Source organism: Prionailurus bengalensis, chromosome C1, assembly GCF_016509475.1.
Source record: "Prionailurus bengalensis isolate Pbe53 chromosome C1, Fcat_Pben_1.1_paternal_pri, whole genome shotgun sequence".
In the NCBI taxonomy this organism is placed as follows: Eukaryota; Metazoa; Chordata; class Mammalia; order Carnivora; family Felidae; genus Prionailurus; species Prionailurus bengalensis.
In genome coordinates this window covers 106229610-106245537 of record NC_057345.1, presented here as the reverse complement: position 1 = coordinate 106245537, position 15928 = coordinate 106229610, and the positions used below count along the sequence as shown (strand labels likewise).

General features: G+C 59.0%; 1 protein-coding gene across 12 annotated transcripts; it reads left to right on the top strand.

Annotated features, from left to right (window-relative positions):
- The first annotated feature begins 727 nt into the window (after window positions 1-727).
- On the top strand, window positions 728-15142 carry SEMA6C (semaphorin 6C). 12 transcript variants are annotated; one of them, XM_043576256.1, is made up of 19 exons: window positions 728-1262; window positions 5788-5953; window positions 7715-7829; window positions 8117-8180; window positions 8339-8395; window positions 8751-8852; window positions 9076-9166; window positions 9374-9493; window positions 9674-9762; window positions 10091-10308; window positions 10596-10727; window positions 11005-11157; window positions 11398-11571; window positions 11864-12010; window positions 12258-12335; window positions 12473-12528; window positions 12700-12744; window positions 13117-13212; window positions 13621-15142. In XM_043576256.1, exons 2-19 carry the CDS (start codon window positions 5842-5844, stop codon window positions 14664-14666), a joined length of 2895 nt encoding a protein of 964 aa, XP_043432191.1. In that variant the 5' UTR covers window positions 728-1262; window positions 5788-5841; the 3' UTR covers window positions 14667-15142. The 12 variants fall into 12 exon arrangements, with proteins under 12 accessions (XP_043432191.1, XP_043432188.1, XP_043432190.1 ...); XM_043576253.1 differs by lacking the exon at window positions 728-1262 and adding an exon at window positions 1743-1985; XM_043576255.1 differs by lacking the exon at window positions 728-1262 and adding an exon at window positions 1743-1989.
- Window positions 15143-15928: the final 786 nt, after the last annotated feature.

Here is a 15928-nt window from a genome sequence, read left to right as displayed (position 1 = left end):
CAATTAGAGCATATTCCTCTGTCTCCTCATTTTGCTTGACTTTCTGTGTTTGTTTCTATGAATTAGTGGAACATCTACTTCTCCTAAACTTGAAGGAATGGTCTTAGGTATGGGTCATCGCTTGTGTAGACTCTATGTGCCTGGTGACTTTTGCTGGCTGGCTGGAGTTGTGGGTGACATGGGCTGGGGATCACGAGGCACTCCCTGCTAGGTCTGCTCTGGTAGGATGGTAGATGGCCATTTCTTCAAAGACTGGGACTGCATCCCACAGCGAATTGTATATGAAATAAGTGCTTAATACTTTATAGATGGAACTGAGATTTTAATTGGGCCCTAAAACTTTAAATAAATTACACCTCAGTCTCTATTCACTAACCTATTTAATGAGCATGTATTTGAGTACCTAAGTCCTTTGTTAGAAGCTGGGGAGATACATCTCTTGCTTACTCACTGTGAGGCTTAGCCCAGTCAGTGAGCCTGATCGGAGTTCAGTAAAGACCAGCAAACCCTCGTGCCTCCTTTCCTCTTGTCCAGAGACTAGTATGTGGGAGTAGGGGGCGGGAGGTGCCCACTCAGATAAAACTGTCCAAGAATGCCAATGTCTCCCAGGCCACCCACTATCCTGGGAATTTTGAGAACGTCTTTTGTCCCAGCCCCCACGCAGGGAAGAATCTTAGCAGGCGATACCAAGGTGGGAGCCAAGCAGTGCTGTCTGAAGTAGTCTCATTCTCCCTCCCCACTGACCTTCCCAGAATCAAAGAGTCTTTATGGAGGATGGGGTTGGAGAAGAAGCAGTTTTGCTATTCGAAGGAATGTCCAGGGCCCTCTGAAGAAAGATGGAACACTAATCCTGTGTCTGGGACCAGTAAGGCTATACGTGGGGCTGGGACACTGGTCACTTTCCCTTTTTGGAGTCTCCATGTTGCTCCTCTTTCTGTGTGATTCTCTGAGTCAGTTTGTCCCAATCTCCACGTCTCTCTTTTGGCTCGAGCCTCACTCACCTGTCCTCTTCCATCAACCCAACAGCCTGACTGCCAGCCACCCTGGCTTCCTGGCTCCGTAGTTCCTGGCCTAGTGGCCTAAGCCCATCCTGCTCTGACAGTAGGGGTGAGAGGGGAGGAGATGATGAGGACAAGGAAAACCTCCTGGTGACACCTTCCTTTCCTTTCCCAGGCCTCAAGCCCTCAAGCGCATGCTAGGCCTCCCTTATTGGGGTCATCATGAACCAGAGGAGGCACATGGGAAGAAACAAGGAGGTCGAGGTAAAAACAGTAGAGAGGAGGGACAGAGGGTTGGGGGCAGAGGGGAGAGCCCCCCCGAAGTGGAAGCCAGGTAGCCAAAGCCATTGGGGAGAAAGGAGGGAGGTTGAGTCGCGCAGCTCAGACAGTCCAGCCCAGCCGAGTCTCCGGGTTTCCCGTCGGTCTCTCCTTCCAGCTTCGCTTCCTTCCTCTCTTGTAAGATTTCTCCCAGGACCTCTCCGTGAGACCCCCTCCTCCGTACGAGTCTCGGCGACGGTCCGCTGGTTTCTCCATCTCGCGCCTGGCTTTGGTCTCTGGCTCAGCCTCCCGACCTGGCCCTCTCGGTGGGCGGTGCTCCTTACGCCCCGCCCCCAAGTAGGACTATTGGTGAAGAGGTGTCGAGAAGGTGGTGTCCAGCCAGCTTCCGAGAGCCAGATTGGTTGCGGAGACCCAGAGGCGGGCGGGAGGCGGAGCCGGCCGGGAGGCGGGCGGGGCGGCTGGGGCCCGGCCCAGAGCCCCGGGCGGTCGCATTGTTTTCCTGCAAGGAGCCGCGGCGGGAGTGGGGGCTGCGACTGGGACCCGCGGCTTGCCAGACCCGACAGCGGCCGGGAGCTCAGATCCGGGCTCCATCCCATTCGGACGCTCATCACATCTCGCCAGAGCCCCAATCACGGATTGCGAACTCGGCGTGGTGCGGGGCTGCTGCCCGCCCGCTGCGATCTCGGTCCCGCTGACCCGGATCTCGGAGCAAGTACCTCGGAGCTTGGGGAGATGGGGCTGCAGGGGAGGCCAGGAGGACGGGGGACGCCGCAGCTGGGGACAACGTTCCGAAGTGCGAGAGGGAACCGGGAGGATGCCAGCGCGCTGTGTGCCTGGCTGCTGGAGAGGGTCAGCGGAGTTGGGGTGCTTGGAGGGAGGAGGGGACCGTGACCGAGCCCCGTCAGTGCACTGTTGGGCGCAGCGTCTGGGCTCCTCTTCCCACCGGGCTTCTCTGAGTCGCGTCCCCTGGATTGGGGAGCGCTAAAGGGGATTATTTGAGGCGCGCACCGTGCAGAGGGTGGAAACCCTGGTGCCTTGACTCCCGGGCAGGGAAACTAAGGCTCCGAAACCCGCGGAGAACTGGACCCTCCTCTCGATGTCTCTGCAGGGATGGGAAGAGGGACGCGTCGTTCCGGACTTTGGTGTCACGGTTGCACCTCTGTCCTTGTGCAAGCGGGAGTCTGAGCACCTCTCAGGAGGTTGGCTGGGGCAGAGAGTCGGGGAAGGGGGCCCCCGAGAAACAACAGTCCCCGCGCCCTTCTCCTGTCTTCACCCCACTCGCCCCGGGGCTTTGTTAGACCAGGGTCTCCCAAGGAGGAGACCCTAGCTGGAGACTGAACCTTTAGCCCGCGGACCCCGCTCAGCGCCGGCTGCAGGCCTGCCCTCTTTGGTTCCCAGCCTCTGGCCCTGTTTCTCTGGCCTGGGAGACCCGCCTCCGCTCCCCAACCCCCGCTCTCATCCTCACTCTGTCTGCGCCTGCAGGCCCCTCCAGCCCCTCCTCCCGCTAACGTGGCTCTGGGACCCGGTCCCGGCCCAGACTCTGCTGCCCGCCCCTCTCGGAGCCCCAGATCCAGTGAGGGGGAGACACGTCGAGCCCCTGGCCGCGGGCCCATCTTATGCCAGGCTCTAAACACCTGGATTATCCTCGTTGGGGGTTGGGTGGAAGGGAGAGTAGGTGCGGAACCAGGGGCAGAGGGTGGGAGAAATGTCTTGGAGAAGGGAATGCGCCTTCAGCCTGTTTCTCGAGGATCCTCACCGCGCCCCCCACCCCCTCTACCTCCTGTCTGCTCCCCCAGAGGAAGGTGGACTGGGGCGGGAGACCAGCCTGAGAGCTTCCTGCTATTGTCCCCAGCCCGGTCTCCCCTTCTCCATCCCTTCCCCAGCCTCCCCCTCCTCCCGCCTTGACTCTGGTTGTGACTCTGGCTATGACCCTGGCCACTCCCCAGAGGTGGCTGTAGGGCCAGGAGGAGAGAGAAGGGCTGTTTTCTCTCCCAGCAAAGAGAAGACCTAGGAGGGGAAGAAAGGTTTGGCCAGGCCTCCCCTATTTGCTTCAGATGGGGGGTATGATGCCTTTCCCCAGGCCCTGGGTGGGATGGGAACTGCTCAGATGCTGCTCCTCCAAAAACCAATGTGGGAAGCCTTCTTAAAGACATATCATACAAGTCTAGGGGGCCAATGCGAAGGCCAACCAAGTGTTTTCAGAGGCTGGACTAATCCAGTCCAAGGCAGGGGGTGGGGTGCAGAGACACTGGGCAGGAGGGAGGCAGGACCTGCTCTCTTAGGGAAGAAGGAAGAGGCTGGGGATGTTTGCTATCGGAGCATTTTGCCTAGAAATGAAGAGCATGCAAATGAGATGCAAATTAGCCTCTATTGTCCCCAGCTAGGGCGCTTTCTCCGTGAAGGCTGCTGGATTCTGAGGGTTTTAATGTGGGAGTGGTCGTCATGCCCCACAAACTCTCCCTGTCACCCTTTTCCCCAAGACTGGTCCTTCAGTTCCAGGAGTTTCCAGCTAGGGGCCAGCCCCTGCCCCTGCCCTCACATCTTTGGGTTTGAAGCGGCCGGCACCTCTGTAATCTAGCTCACTGTCAACACCCTGCCCCACCCCACCTCACAACACACCCACACCTTTCCAGGGCCGCACGTCCCTTTCCCTAGCCTCAGTAGACTTCTCCTAAATTTTCACATTTACTTCTAAGGGATGTGGTAAGGAGGTCTAGCTAAGCCTCTTCCCTCCTGTCCCTTCTTCCATCAGGTCACAGGTTTCCTATCCCCCTCAAACCCCCACAGGAGTCACAACCCCAGGTGAGGAAAGGGCAGCAGCTCCTGAAGGCATGGGATGGAAACTGGCCTGGTCTGGGAGCAGGAAGAGGGGTCTGGCTGTTCTCCCCACTTGCCAGAGGCCAAAGTTGTTTCCTGGGTGAAGATACCAGTTGCCCAGGGCAACTTGGAGGGGGGGGGGAGCCGGAGGGGGAGGATAGGAGACAGGCTGGGTCCCTTTCTCTTCCCCTGGGAGCACCAGCATCCGGGGATGGGGGTGGGGTGGTTAGGGAGGCTTGGCCTTTCAGCACCAGAGGGTCGTTAGCTAGCTGACTGCTCTGCCCCTGGGGAGGGGGTCATCATTAGATGTTCCTACCCCTTCCCCTCCTCCAGCCCTCTTGGGACCCCATCTGACGTCAACCTCCCCACCAGTGACGCTGGACTGGGGGTGGGGTACACTTGGGTCCTGGCTCCAAGAGTGGATTTGGGGAGATGGAATGGGCTGGGCTTGGAAACCCAGGGTCTGTTCTTTAAGGGGACATGGTGGGATGAACAACTAAGGATTGGTGAGGGATAGCTGTCTATTCACAGAAAGGAAGGATTCTCACCCTACCTGGTTTCAGGAGCCACTCAGCCCCTCGCTTCAGTTTGAGGGGAGGGAGGGCAGGAAGCTGGAGTACACCTCCCACTGCGGGGCCCAACCGGGGTCAGCTGGGGTGGGGTTGGCGGTGCCTGATGAGTGGGAAGGGCAGTCTCACCACGCTTTCACCATATCCATCTTTTCCTGGACTTTGGGCTACCGTTGCCTGTGACTGTCGTTGAATTATTTATATTTCCATTTTGAGGCAGCCTGAAGAGGGAAGGAAGGAAAGAGGGACATACGTGTTGAGCCATTTCTCATCACCAGTATAGCCAGTTGCATCCCTGGCTCCTCATAGGCGTCTGCTCCTCCTCATCAAATACTTGCACTGGTTCTTGGGAGCCAGGGAGGGAGCAGGGGGTTGGAGAGGCTGGGAGGGGGCACAGTGGTCGGGCAGACAGCTGCAGCCAGAGCTAAGTTTAGCCTCTGATCTGGCTCTGATGCAGATGCATTTTTGGCTAAGGCAGCCCCCCCCCCACCCCGTACCCCTCCCTACCCAGCTTCTCCCTAGCAAAGAGAAGAGCCCTTGAGGCATGAACTTAGACTAAGACAACGACCCCTAGGCTTCCTGCCCCCACTTTGTCCTTCCCCAACCCTAGAGAGGGGATGGCTTCCTCGCAGCTGCCTCTTCCCCGGGCACAGCGCCTGAATGGCTCCCAGGGTGCCGTCCGGGTCTGTGAGGGAGGGTGAGGCAGACACGGTGCCCTCTTCCTCCTTCTAGTGCCAAGGAGTCACTATTTATAATTTTAAGGCTTCAGTGTCTAATTATAACTGAGTAGGGGTTAGTAAGAGGGGGGCCGGGAGGTGTCACCTACCGAATGTCCCAGGCCCGCTCAGAAGAAAGGAGAAGAGGCCCTTTGGAAGGGGAACGGGCGTGTCCTGTCCTTACCTGGGGTCATGCCTGCAGGTCTCACGCCAGCCAGTTTGGGCCAGTTGGAGAGAGAAAGGCCTGGAGTGACAGTGACAGCTGGCTGGGACCGAGGCAGTGCCAGAGAAAGGGTTGATTCCCCCGGCCCACAGGGTCCTCTAGGGTCAGACCAGGGGAGGAGCCCGCCTGGGCCAGGGGGAAGGGATCTGGCCCCTTCCCCCACTTTTATCTGTCTCCTCTTTCAGGGCCGGCATATGGGTGAGGGGGCACCCCCTGGGGCCTGAGCTGCCCCGCACAGGATGCCCCGTGCCCCCCGCTTCATGCCCTTGCTGCTCCTGCTGCTCTCACTTCCCCATACCCAGGCTGCCTTCCCCCAGGACCCCCTCCCTCTGCTGACCTCTGACCTGCAAGGTGAGTGCCCTGGCCCGACACCCCGCTGGGTGAGCTCTGCACTCCAGACCCCTGTGTAGGAGGCCAGGGTACAGGAAGACACCCAGCAGGGGAAGCAGACAGGTAGAGGGAACGAGCGCTGCTGGCCCTGCTTCCTTCACTTGGAGGCAGTGCGGTCATTTGGTGGTTAAGAGCACGGACTCTCAGCCAGACCAAACCTTAGCAGGTTTGGATCCCTGCCCTGCGACTCATTAGCCTCACAACCTTGGTTAGATTGTTTAACCTTCCTTTGCCTCAGTCTCCTCATCTGCAAAATGAAGAGAGCAAATAGCATTCTGCCTCAGAGTTATGTAGGGATTAAATGAGGCGCCGAGAACACGGTCTGGCACATGGTAAGTGCTGCCTGTGTGTTTGCTATTACTATTAGGTATGCCACAAAGGTTCAGGGCTGGTTCAGTGGTTCCCCACACCTCTTCCCCCATCTCCACCATTTGCACCACAACTAAGCCTAGGTCCCACTGTGAGGGAAACCATACACCCACTTTTTTCTGAGAAGAACCTTGATCTATTTGCAGGTTCCTGTTATGGATGTAGAATTTAGAGTAATTTTAAGGACCAAGGGACTGCAGTTGGGTCCCTGGGAGTAAGTGTTGGGGGATAAGAATAGCAAACACTTGCATGTGCCAGATGCGGTTCTGAGCACCGTATAAACATTAAAGCATCTATGTCTGAACTCTGAGCTGCCTCTGGGCGCTGATGATCATGGTTGCCATGGTCAGGCCAGCAGACACGGAGGGTGGTCAACGGAGACAGTGACCTGGGACGGCTGAGGTGGCTTCTGAAGAGCCTTGAGGGGATGATACCAAAAGCTGGGAGAAATGGAGTAAGTGCTCCAGACAGGACAGTGTATGGCACGGGAACGAGAGGGGAGCGCTAGTCAGCCCTACAGCCCTTACAAGAAGGAACTGTGTTCAGCTCTGGAGTAGGACAGACCTGGATCTGAATCCCAATGCCTTCCACTTCCTAGCTAAATAAACTAGGCAAATTCCTTAATGGCTTTAAGCCTCAGACTCCTCATCTGTAAAGTGGGGCCAATATTAGTATAGTAAAACCTTGCGGCAAGATAAGCAAACATTATTTTTAATTTTAATTAAAAAAATGTTTATCTTTAGAGAGATGGAGAGACGGAGCGCGAGCAGGGGAGGGGCAGAGAAAGAGGGAGACACAGAATCCAAAGCAGGCTCCAGGCTCTGAGCTGTCAGCACAAAGACAGATGTGGGGCCTGAACTCACAAACCGTGGGGGATCATAACCTGAGCCAAAGTTGGATGCCTAACCGACTGAGCCACCCAGGTGCCCCTCTAATAAATTTTAACTTGATAAATGAGCGATGTCTTGTGATACAAATAGTATGTGATACTGAGTATCACTTGATCACAACTGAGCCAATGGTTCTTGAAATTCACTTTAATATGCGAGTGCTTTGGATTACAAGCATCATTCCAGAATGAATTATGCTTGCAAACCAAGTTTTACTGTATTTCCCTGATAGGGTTGTATTAAACGAGGCATCTAAAATGCTAACATGGTGGTTGGCCGAGGTTAAGTGCTCAGGGCTAGCATTATTTTATTAATAGCTGTATTAATAGTTTTTTTAATACCTCACAACTTGTCTTCCTCATCCACAATGTCCATGGCTGGATTTCATCTGGCTGGAAAGGGTATTGGGGGAGTGCATGGTGTCCTGGCTCAGCCTCAGCACCCACCTCTCTGTGTCTTCTAGGGACTTCCCCATTATCCTGGTTCCGGGGCCTGGAGGATGATGCTGTGGTTGCCGAACTTGGGCTGGACTTTCAGAGATTCCTGACCTTGAACCGGACCTTGCTAGTGGCTGCCCGGTAAACTGGCCGTGGCACTGTTGTGGGGCCGACATGCATGCTCCTGGGCAGACATGGGACCTGCATGGCCACTGCAGCACCTTGCAGGGGACACATGCAGGTGTACAAGCCATGGGACGTGGACATGCTTGGACCCAGAGCGCAAATGCCGAGGCATGGAGTAAGGGGGGGATAGCAGGAGGTCTGCGATGTTTGTCTCTGACCACTGAGCCTGAGCAGGGTGGCAGTAAGGAGCTCAGGTGGGGTGCCTTCGTTTGGCTCTGATCCCTCCTTACCTCTCCCTGCAGGGATCACGTTTTCTCCTTCGATCTTCAAGCCCAGGAGGCAGGGGAGGGGCTGGTGCCCAACAAGGTAAGAGGCATGTGGCAGGAGGTGCAGGCATGGAGATGAGGCCTGGAAAGGTCTGCTGGGGGTCCAGCGGGTGGGAAAAAGAATCCAAAAGGAGCCGTCATGTGAGGGGGCATCCAGCTTGCCCCATGATGTTCCCTCCCTTCTGTCTCTCCCTTCAGTATCTAACATGGCGGAGCCAAGACATGGAGAACTGTGTTGTGCGGGGAAAGCTGACGGTAAGGAGCGTGAGGAGCGGGGTGACAATTTCGAGGGGAGAATTTCCCGCCTCTCCAGGCTCTGTCCAGGACCACAGTGGTCCTCTGCTGTGCCCAGTTTTCCCGCCCACTTGCATCTGGGGTGGGGTGGGGGGGATGCAGGAAAGGGGATGAATAGTTGTTGCCTTCCTTCACAGAAGAGCTAGGCTCTAGCAGGCCAAAGAATCTGTCTGAGGTTGCAGGGTAGCAAATAGCTTGGCTGAGACTTTACCCCACATTGCTCTGACCATCTCAGGGGAGGTGGCCTTACTTCCTGTGGCCCCCTGTCCCAGTCCTAGGGAGCCCTGTTGCTGACCTGGAATTTTGGCTTCTCTAGGACGAGTGCCACAACTATATTCGTGTTCTTGTTCCCTGGGACTCCCAGACACTCCTTGCCTGTGGAACGAACTCATTCAGCCCCGTGTGCCGCAGCTATGGGGTACAAAGGCGGAGGGAGGGGGTGTGGGGCAGGGAAGGGGTCATGATGGGAGTGGGAAGAGAACCCAAGGTGGGCAACCAGCGAGGGTAGGGGAACCGGAGTGTCCAGAATGCAAGGGTCCTGAAGGGGTTGGGGAGACAGGCAAGGGGACGCGGGGAGGTGGGTGATGGAGCCAGACTCCGAGACCCTGATGGTTCCAAGAATCTGTTCCCTCTCCCTCCAGATAACTTCGCTGCAGCAGGAGGGTGAAGAGCTGAGTGGGCAGGCTCGATGCCCCTTTGATGCCACCCAGTCCAACGTGGCCATCTTTGCAGGTGTGCACCTGGGCACGTGAGAAGCGGGCCTGTGGCCGGAGGGGGCTACCACCTCAGCCCTTCTCCCAATTTGGTCTCTCACTATGCTCCTGAGTGGAAGGTTGAGGTAGGGGGCAGGGCCAGGGTGAGTGAGGTAGGGGTGTAGGAGGCCCAAGAAGCGCCAGATCCCTGGGCCCTCCCCTGACTCCCCCCTACCCGCCCCTCCAGAGGGCAGCCTATACTCAGCCACAGCTGCGGATTTCCAGGCCAGTGATGCTGTGGTTTACAGAAGCCTTGGGCCTCAGCCCCCACTCCGCTCGGCCAAGTACGACTCCAAGTGGCTCAGAGGTCAGGGCGGGCCTGGGGGAGGGAGGCTGCTCTTGGGGAGGAGGTGCAGGGGGAGGACAGGGGGAGGTGCAGGGAGCAGGCAGAGGGTGGTGGTACTGGTACTGTGCCTGTGTGAAAGGCAGAAGGCTGTGTGGGGCCTGGAGTCTCTGAGCATGCTGTTTCCTGTCTCCGCCCCCTCAGAGCCACACTTCGTCCATGCCTTGGAGCACGGAGACCATGTCTACTTCTTCTTCCGAGAGGTCTCGGTGGAGGATGCTCGGCTGGGAAGGGTAAGGAGGTGGGCACCAGGGGTGGGTAGCTAGAGAGTTCTGCTGGATCCTGAGGAGCCAGTCAAGAGTCAGTGAAGAGCTCCTGGCCCTAATCTCCACCACATAGTCCCTTGGACTCTGAGCCCCAACTTGGAGTAGCCCCCAGCCCTCTGCCCCCACATCCTGCTGTGTCCCTCATCCTTGACCCCAACCAATCTACCACGCTATACCCTTCCTTTGCTGTGCCCCTAACATTGGTCTCTCGGTCCTCCAACACTCCAGATTCGTGTCCCCGCCACTGGCCCTGGGGCCCTCCCTGTTCTCCTAGTCCTGGCTCCCCCCCCCCCAGGTGCAGTTCTCCAGGGTGGCCCGAGTATGTAAACGTGACATGGGCGGCTCACCTCGGGCCTTGGACCGCCACTGGACATCCTTCCTGAAGCTGCGGCTCAACTGCTCTGTTCCTGGAGATTCTACCTTCTATTTTGACGTCTTACAGGCCTTAACTGGGCCTGTGAACTTGTATGGCCGCTCTGCTCTCTTTGGGGTCTTCACCACGCAGACCAATAGGTTAGTAGTAGACTAACCGACATGGCCCAATCTGTCCCTTGTCCCACCAGCGTCTGAGCCCCCCTCCCACAGCCTGCTGATGCCTTATAACGAGGGGAGACTCCATTCAAGGCCAGTTTACTATTCTGTTCATTTTTTTTTCTCCCAGCATGGCCCCCAGAGACTGTCTCACCCTCTCAGGCTCCACGTCCTAATATGGTGCATAAGGGCAGCTGCCGTGTCTCACCTGGGAGGGGCTGTGCTATCCCTCCCAACCCCCAGCCCACATCCTTTTCTGGCTCCTTCAGCATCCCTGGCTCTGCGGTCTGTGCCTTCTACCTGGATGATATCGAGCATGCGTTTGAGGGCAAGTTCAAGGAGCAGAGGAGTCTGGATGGGGCCTGGACACCCGTATCTGAAGACAGGGTTCCCTCCCCCAGGTACCCAGGATGGGGGTGGCTTTTGTGGGGGCAGAAGCAAGCAGTGTGTTCCCACATGGGATTATGAAGAGAGGGTCTATGGGATTAGGGGGAGGGGGCTCAGTGGGTTGGCATGGGACTGGAGAGCTGTGGAGAAAAGGAAGGCAGTAGTTGAATGTCTGTGTGAAGGGGTAGAGCAAAGGTTACCAATCATGTTTGGGAGCAGCTGGGGGGGTGGGGTACTTAACTAAACCCTGGGTCCCCGTCCTAACATGGCTCCTTTCCATGTGCCTACCAGGCCAGGATCCTGTGCAGGTGTAGGTGTGGCTGCCTTGTTCCCCTCTTCCAGAGATCTCCCTGACGACGTTCTGACCTTTATCAAGGCTCACCCACTGCTGGACCCGGCCGTGCCACCTGCTACCCATCAGCCTCTGCTCACCCTCACCAGCAGGTATGTGGTTAAACAAATGACAGCTACTGCCCAACTCCCCCCCACCCCCGCCCCCGCCACTCTCTATCTCCGACCTCACAAGCTAAATCATATTGGTGGGAAGAAGAACCCATGAAAGTGGAAGGGAGAGCGAGAAGAAGAAAAAGTCTGGGCGGGAGGAAGCACCCGGAAGTGGGCACCAGGATACATGGGCCGTCTTCCACTAGTCAGCTTGCCCTGACCCAAGGCCTATCCCTCCAGGGCTCTACTGACCCAGTTAGCTGTGGATGGTAGGGCTGGTCCCTACGGTAACACCACAGTCCTGTTCCTGGGCTCCGAAGATGGGACAGTGCTGAAGGTACTGCCCCCAGGGGGGCCATCAGGGGGCCCTGAGCCCATCCTGTTGGAAGAAATCAATGCCTACAGCCCTGCCAGGTGAGGCCTTCGTCTGGCAGTCCCTCCCACCCCCCCCCCCGCCCCCCTTGCAGAGCAGGAATGGGAAGTGAGGTGGTGGATGGAGATGTGGGGGGATAGGGTGGGAACTCCCCAGAAGCTATAGGGTATAGGGATTTGGCAAGAAGCTGGGTGGTTTGGTGGGGCAGTCCTATGAGTTGTGTTCAGGGCTTGTGCACCTCCCCACCTTCTGTTCTTTAACCCTCCCCCCCCCCACCCCTGGAGACAGGAGCCTCACCTGTGCCATCTCTGATTCCTTCTGGCTCCATCCTAGGTGCAGTGGGAAGCGGGTGGCCCAAACGGCAAGGCGGGTCATAGGGCTGGAGCTGGACACTGAAGGTCACAGGCTCTTTGTGGCTTTTTCTGGCTGCATCATCTACCTCCCTCTCAGTCGGTGTGCCCGGCACGGGGCCTGTCAGAGGTGAGAAGAGGCTGAGGGCAGGCCTGCCTGGGGAGGTTCCTTGAGCCGGAAGGAGCATGGGGACACAGGCATGGGGGGTGGCAGAGAAATGCAGGGGAGGGTCAGGAGGGAGGGTTGCCTGGAGCATTCTGTAGGTATGCAGCAACCAGGGACTAGAATAGGAATCAGGGTAGGCAGGATGGGATCTGGGGCTGGGGCATGGGCTGTGATTAGAGGGGAGAGCCTCAGATGTCTCCGTCTCCCCCAGGAGCTGTCTGGCTTCTCAGGACCCATACTGTGGATGGCACAGCTCCAGAGGCTGTGTGGATATCAGGGGACCTGGTGGGTAAGTGAGGGGCCCCTGGACCTCCTGAGGAGAAAGCTCCCCACTACTAGGAGAGGGAGCTGAGGGCCAGGGCAGGGGCTGGGGGGCAAGATGGATAACTGCACTGAGACACCCCCATCCACCTCATTTCCTTCTAGGACTGATGTGGATCCGGCTGGGAACCAGGAATCCACGGAGCACAGTGACTGCCAAGGTAAATGGCCGGGACAGGGGTGGCTGTAGCCACAGCTGCACATGGCTCTGAAGGCCCTCAGCGACCATCCCGGGTGTGGGTTTCTGTCCTTCTGTAGCACAGTCACCCCTTTCAGTTCTTCTAGAAGCTTCCCCTGCCCCTGTCTTCACCCTCTGTCTTCCTTCTTCATAGATGGAGCTACTGGGAGTCAGTCTGGTACAGGGGATTCTGCTTATGGTGAGTCTGGCTATTCCAACTTCATCCCCCCTTGCCTGGCCCACACTCACCCGAGTCTGTGCTCCCTGGCAGCAGCAGACCAGCACCCTGGACCCACTGAGAGAGTCTCAAGGGTTAGCATCCTCCACACACCTGGCATATAGCTCAGTGCTTGGCATACAGTAGGGTGCTTAAATAAATAGTCTTTGAAAAAACTACATGAAAGAATGCCTGCATGGTGAGCCCTTCCCCATGCCCAGAAGAAAGGAGAGGCTGGAGTTCTAGACTTTGGGGTTCCAAAGGGGGTGGGTGGGGGTGGGGAGGACCCTCTGAATGGGTGTCAGAGGTGGAAAACAGAAGCCTCACTGGCTCTGACCTGGTCTCTGTCACCAGTGCTTCTGGGTCCTGGCCCTTCCCCTGAGACCCCCAGCCCCCTCAGTGATGCCCACCCCCGGCCCCAGTCTTCCACTATTGGAGCTCACACTCAGGGTAAGGGGGCTGGTTGGGAGGGACAGGAGTGAAGTGTGGGGCTGCTGATTCTTGAAGAACTCCAAGCCTCTCACTGACACGTTTGATGCTCGCTAATGCCTGTCTGGTGCCCCCTCTCTCCAGAGCTGGGCATCTCCTACCCACCTCCTTCTGCACTGGCAGAGTTTGGCACCTGCTCTTGGCATGGCTCCAGGGGCCAGAGCTGGGTTGGGGACTCCTCAAGGCCCAAGCTCTAGCCTGTGTGTGAGGGCTGGTGTGATGGGCTGTGCGTTGAGGGGTCAGGGGAGGTCATTCTGAGGAGGGTCAGGCTGTGCTGGAGCGGAGGAGGCGAGCAGCAGCGGGAGCGAGGTGCAGCGCCCTCCCACACCCCCCTACCTCGGCTGAGCCTCCCTCCTCCCTCTCGGTCAGCAGGCGTGCGCCGGGACCTCCCCCCAGCCTCAGCCTCCCTCTCCGTCCCCATCCCACTCCTCCTGGCCTGTGCTGCCGCAGCCTTCGCTCTGGGCGCCTCGGTCTCTGGCCTCCTGGTCTCCTGCGCGTGCCGCCGAGCCCACCGACGTCGGAGCAAGGACGTCGAGACTCCGGGGCTCCCGCGCCCTCTCTCCCTTCGCAGCTTGGCCCGGCTGCACGGTGCGGGCCCGGAGCCGCCGCAGTCCAAGGACGGAGACGGGGCGCAGCCGCCCCAGCTCTACACCACCTTCCTGCCTCCCCCCGAGGGCGTGGCCCCGCCGGAGCTGGCCTGCCTGCCCACGCCGGAGTCCACGCCCGAGCTGCCGGCCAAGCACCTCCGCCACGCCGGGGGCCCCTGGGAGTGGAACCAGAACGGGAACAATGCCAAGGAGGGCCAGGGCCGCGCGCGGGGCGGGAACGCGGCGGGCGGCCCCGCGCCCCGCGTGCTGGTGAGGCCGCCGCCGCCCGGCTGTCCCGGGCAGGCGGTGGAGGTCACCACCCTGGAAGAACTGCTGCGCTACCTGCACGGTCCGCAGCCACCCAGGAAGGGGGCCGAGCCCCTGGCCGCGGCCGCGTTTACCTCGCGGGCGCTCCCGCCGGAACCCAGCCCCACCCCCACCCTGTTCGCGGGCCCCAGCCTCCTGCCCCGGGAGTGTGGCCCGCCGTTGAGGCTGGACGTGCCCCCCGAGGGCAAGTGCGCGGCCCCCTCCACGCGGCCCGCGCTCTCCGCCCCCGCTCCCAGGCTAGGGGTCGGAGGCGGCCGCAGAACGCCCTTCCCCACGCATCGTGCCCCCCCGGCCCTGCTCACTCGGGTCCCCTCGGGGGGCCCCTCCAGGTACTGTGGGGGGCCCGGGAGACATCTTCTGTACCTGGGCCGGCCGGAGGGCTATCGGGGCCGCGCCCTAAAGAGGGTGGACGTCGAGAAGCCGCAGCTGCCCCCGAAGCCACCCCTCGTCGCGCCCTCCCCCCCGCCGGCCATCCCCAACGGCAGCCATTTTCACTTTTAAAGGGAGCTGCGCTGCGTCCTCCAGTTGGGCCCTTGAGGCCCGCGCCTTCCAAGGCCAAGAGCATGGACGCGTCTCCAAGGACAGAACCCCTCCCTCTCTCCGCGTTCCACACCTCCAGCCTTTCTGGACTCTGAGAGTCTCCTGGGGTCTCAGCCCGCCTCGGGTTTATTTATTGACTGTATTTCCCCCTGTCCTCGAGAGAGGAGTGGGAGGTGAGAAGCTCGCCCCCTCAGTGAGCCAGCTTTTCGGGGGGAACTGGCGCACTCCTACTTCCCCCTCGCTCAGCCAAGCTGCCTTAACTCGCCCCTTCGGGCTTCCTCCATAGACTGAGCCGCGGGCGGGCCGCAGGACGGATGGACGGACCGACGGGGCTGGGGCCGCGCGCGCGCTGTGTACGGAGTCCTCGGGCCTCCCGGGACGTGCCTCCTCCTACTGTGTAGGAGCCTCCGCTTCCCAATACAGCTTTTTGTCCCCGAGTCGTGCCTGACTTTCCTAGCGGAGGGGGCGGGGCGGGAACCGTTCCGCTCGCTAGGCGCCTCTGCCCCCGAATCTCTGCCTTTATCTTGGCCTCGCACTCTCCCGAGTAATTGGGATGGCTGCGGTCCCACCGGGGTTAATCAGGAAAGGTTTCCTGAAGGAGGCAAGCAAAGAAATGGTGTGTGGCGATGAGCCGGGGCCCAGGAGACCCACGGCCGAGCTTAGGTGGGGTGGGGAGTGCACCGGAGCACGTTCCTGGATCGAGGACGTTTTCCTAGCTTGTTCCATGGGGTGGGGGAGGGTACTTTTTGAGAAATAAAATGAAGCTGCAGCGCAAGTGATTTACGTTTCACAACAGGAAATCTTGCCCTAAAGAATTTGGAGTCTGGGTCGCATGACCGGGAGGCTGCACAGAAGAGCAAAGGAGTCCGCGCTGTCGGAGGCAGGGGCTACCCTTGGCAGTTCCCTAAGGAGCAGTTAGTTTCCCTTCGCAGAGCGGGAGGGAGTATCCAGAGCGTCTGTTCCCTTGCACGCATGCGTAGCCTCCTCTCGCGGAGGAGTCTCCGGCTGCACACCGTGTGCCGACGAGGTTCAGCTAGCGGGTGCCCGTTCGGTCGTTCATCTAGCTGGGGCTGGCTGAAGATACCTGTCTGTTACCCCGCGGGCCAATGGGAGGGGCTGACAGGACCGTCTGTCCCGCCCACTACCTCGAGTCTAAGGGCTTTTAAAGCCTCTCGGGGGCGGTGGCTGCTTTGGCGGATTTACAAGTCCGGGGTTTTGCCGGC

Bases quoted from the DNA above. Each gene is read 5' to 3' on its own strand.
- SEMA6C (XM_043576256.1), top strand. From the start codon at position 5,842: ATGCCCCGTGCCCCCCGCTTCATGCCCTTGCTGCTCCTGCTGCTCTCA. The intron at 8,853-9,075 runs GTACAAAGGCGG...CTCTCCCTCCAG, and splicing joins CCGTGTGCCGCAGCTATGGG to ATAACTTCGCTGCAGCAGGA. The intron at 13,213-13,620 runs GTAAGGGGGCTG...CCTCTCGGTCAG, and splicing joins TATTGGAGCTCACACTCAGG to CAGGCGTGCGCCGGGACCTC.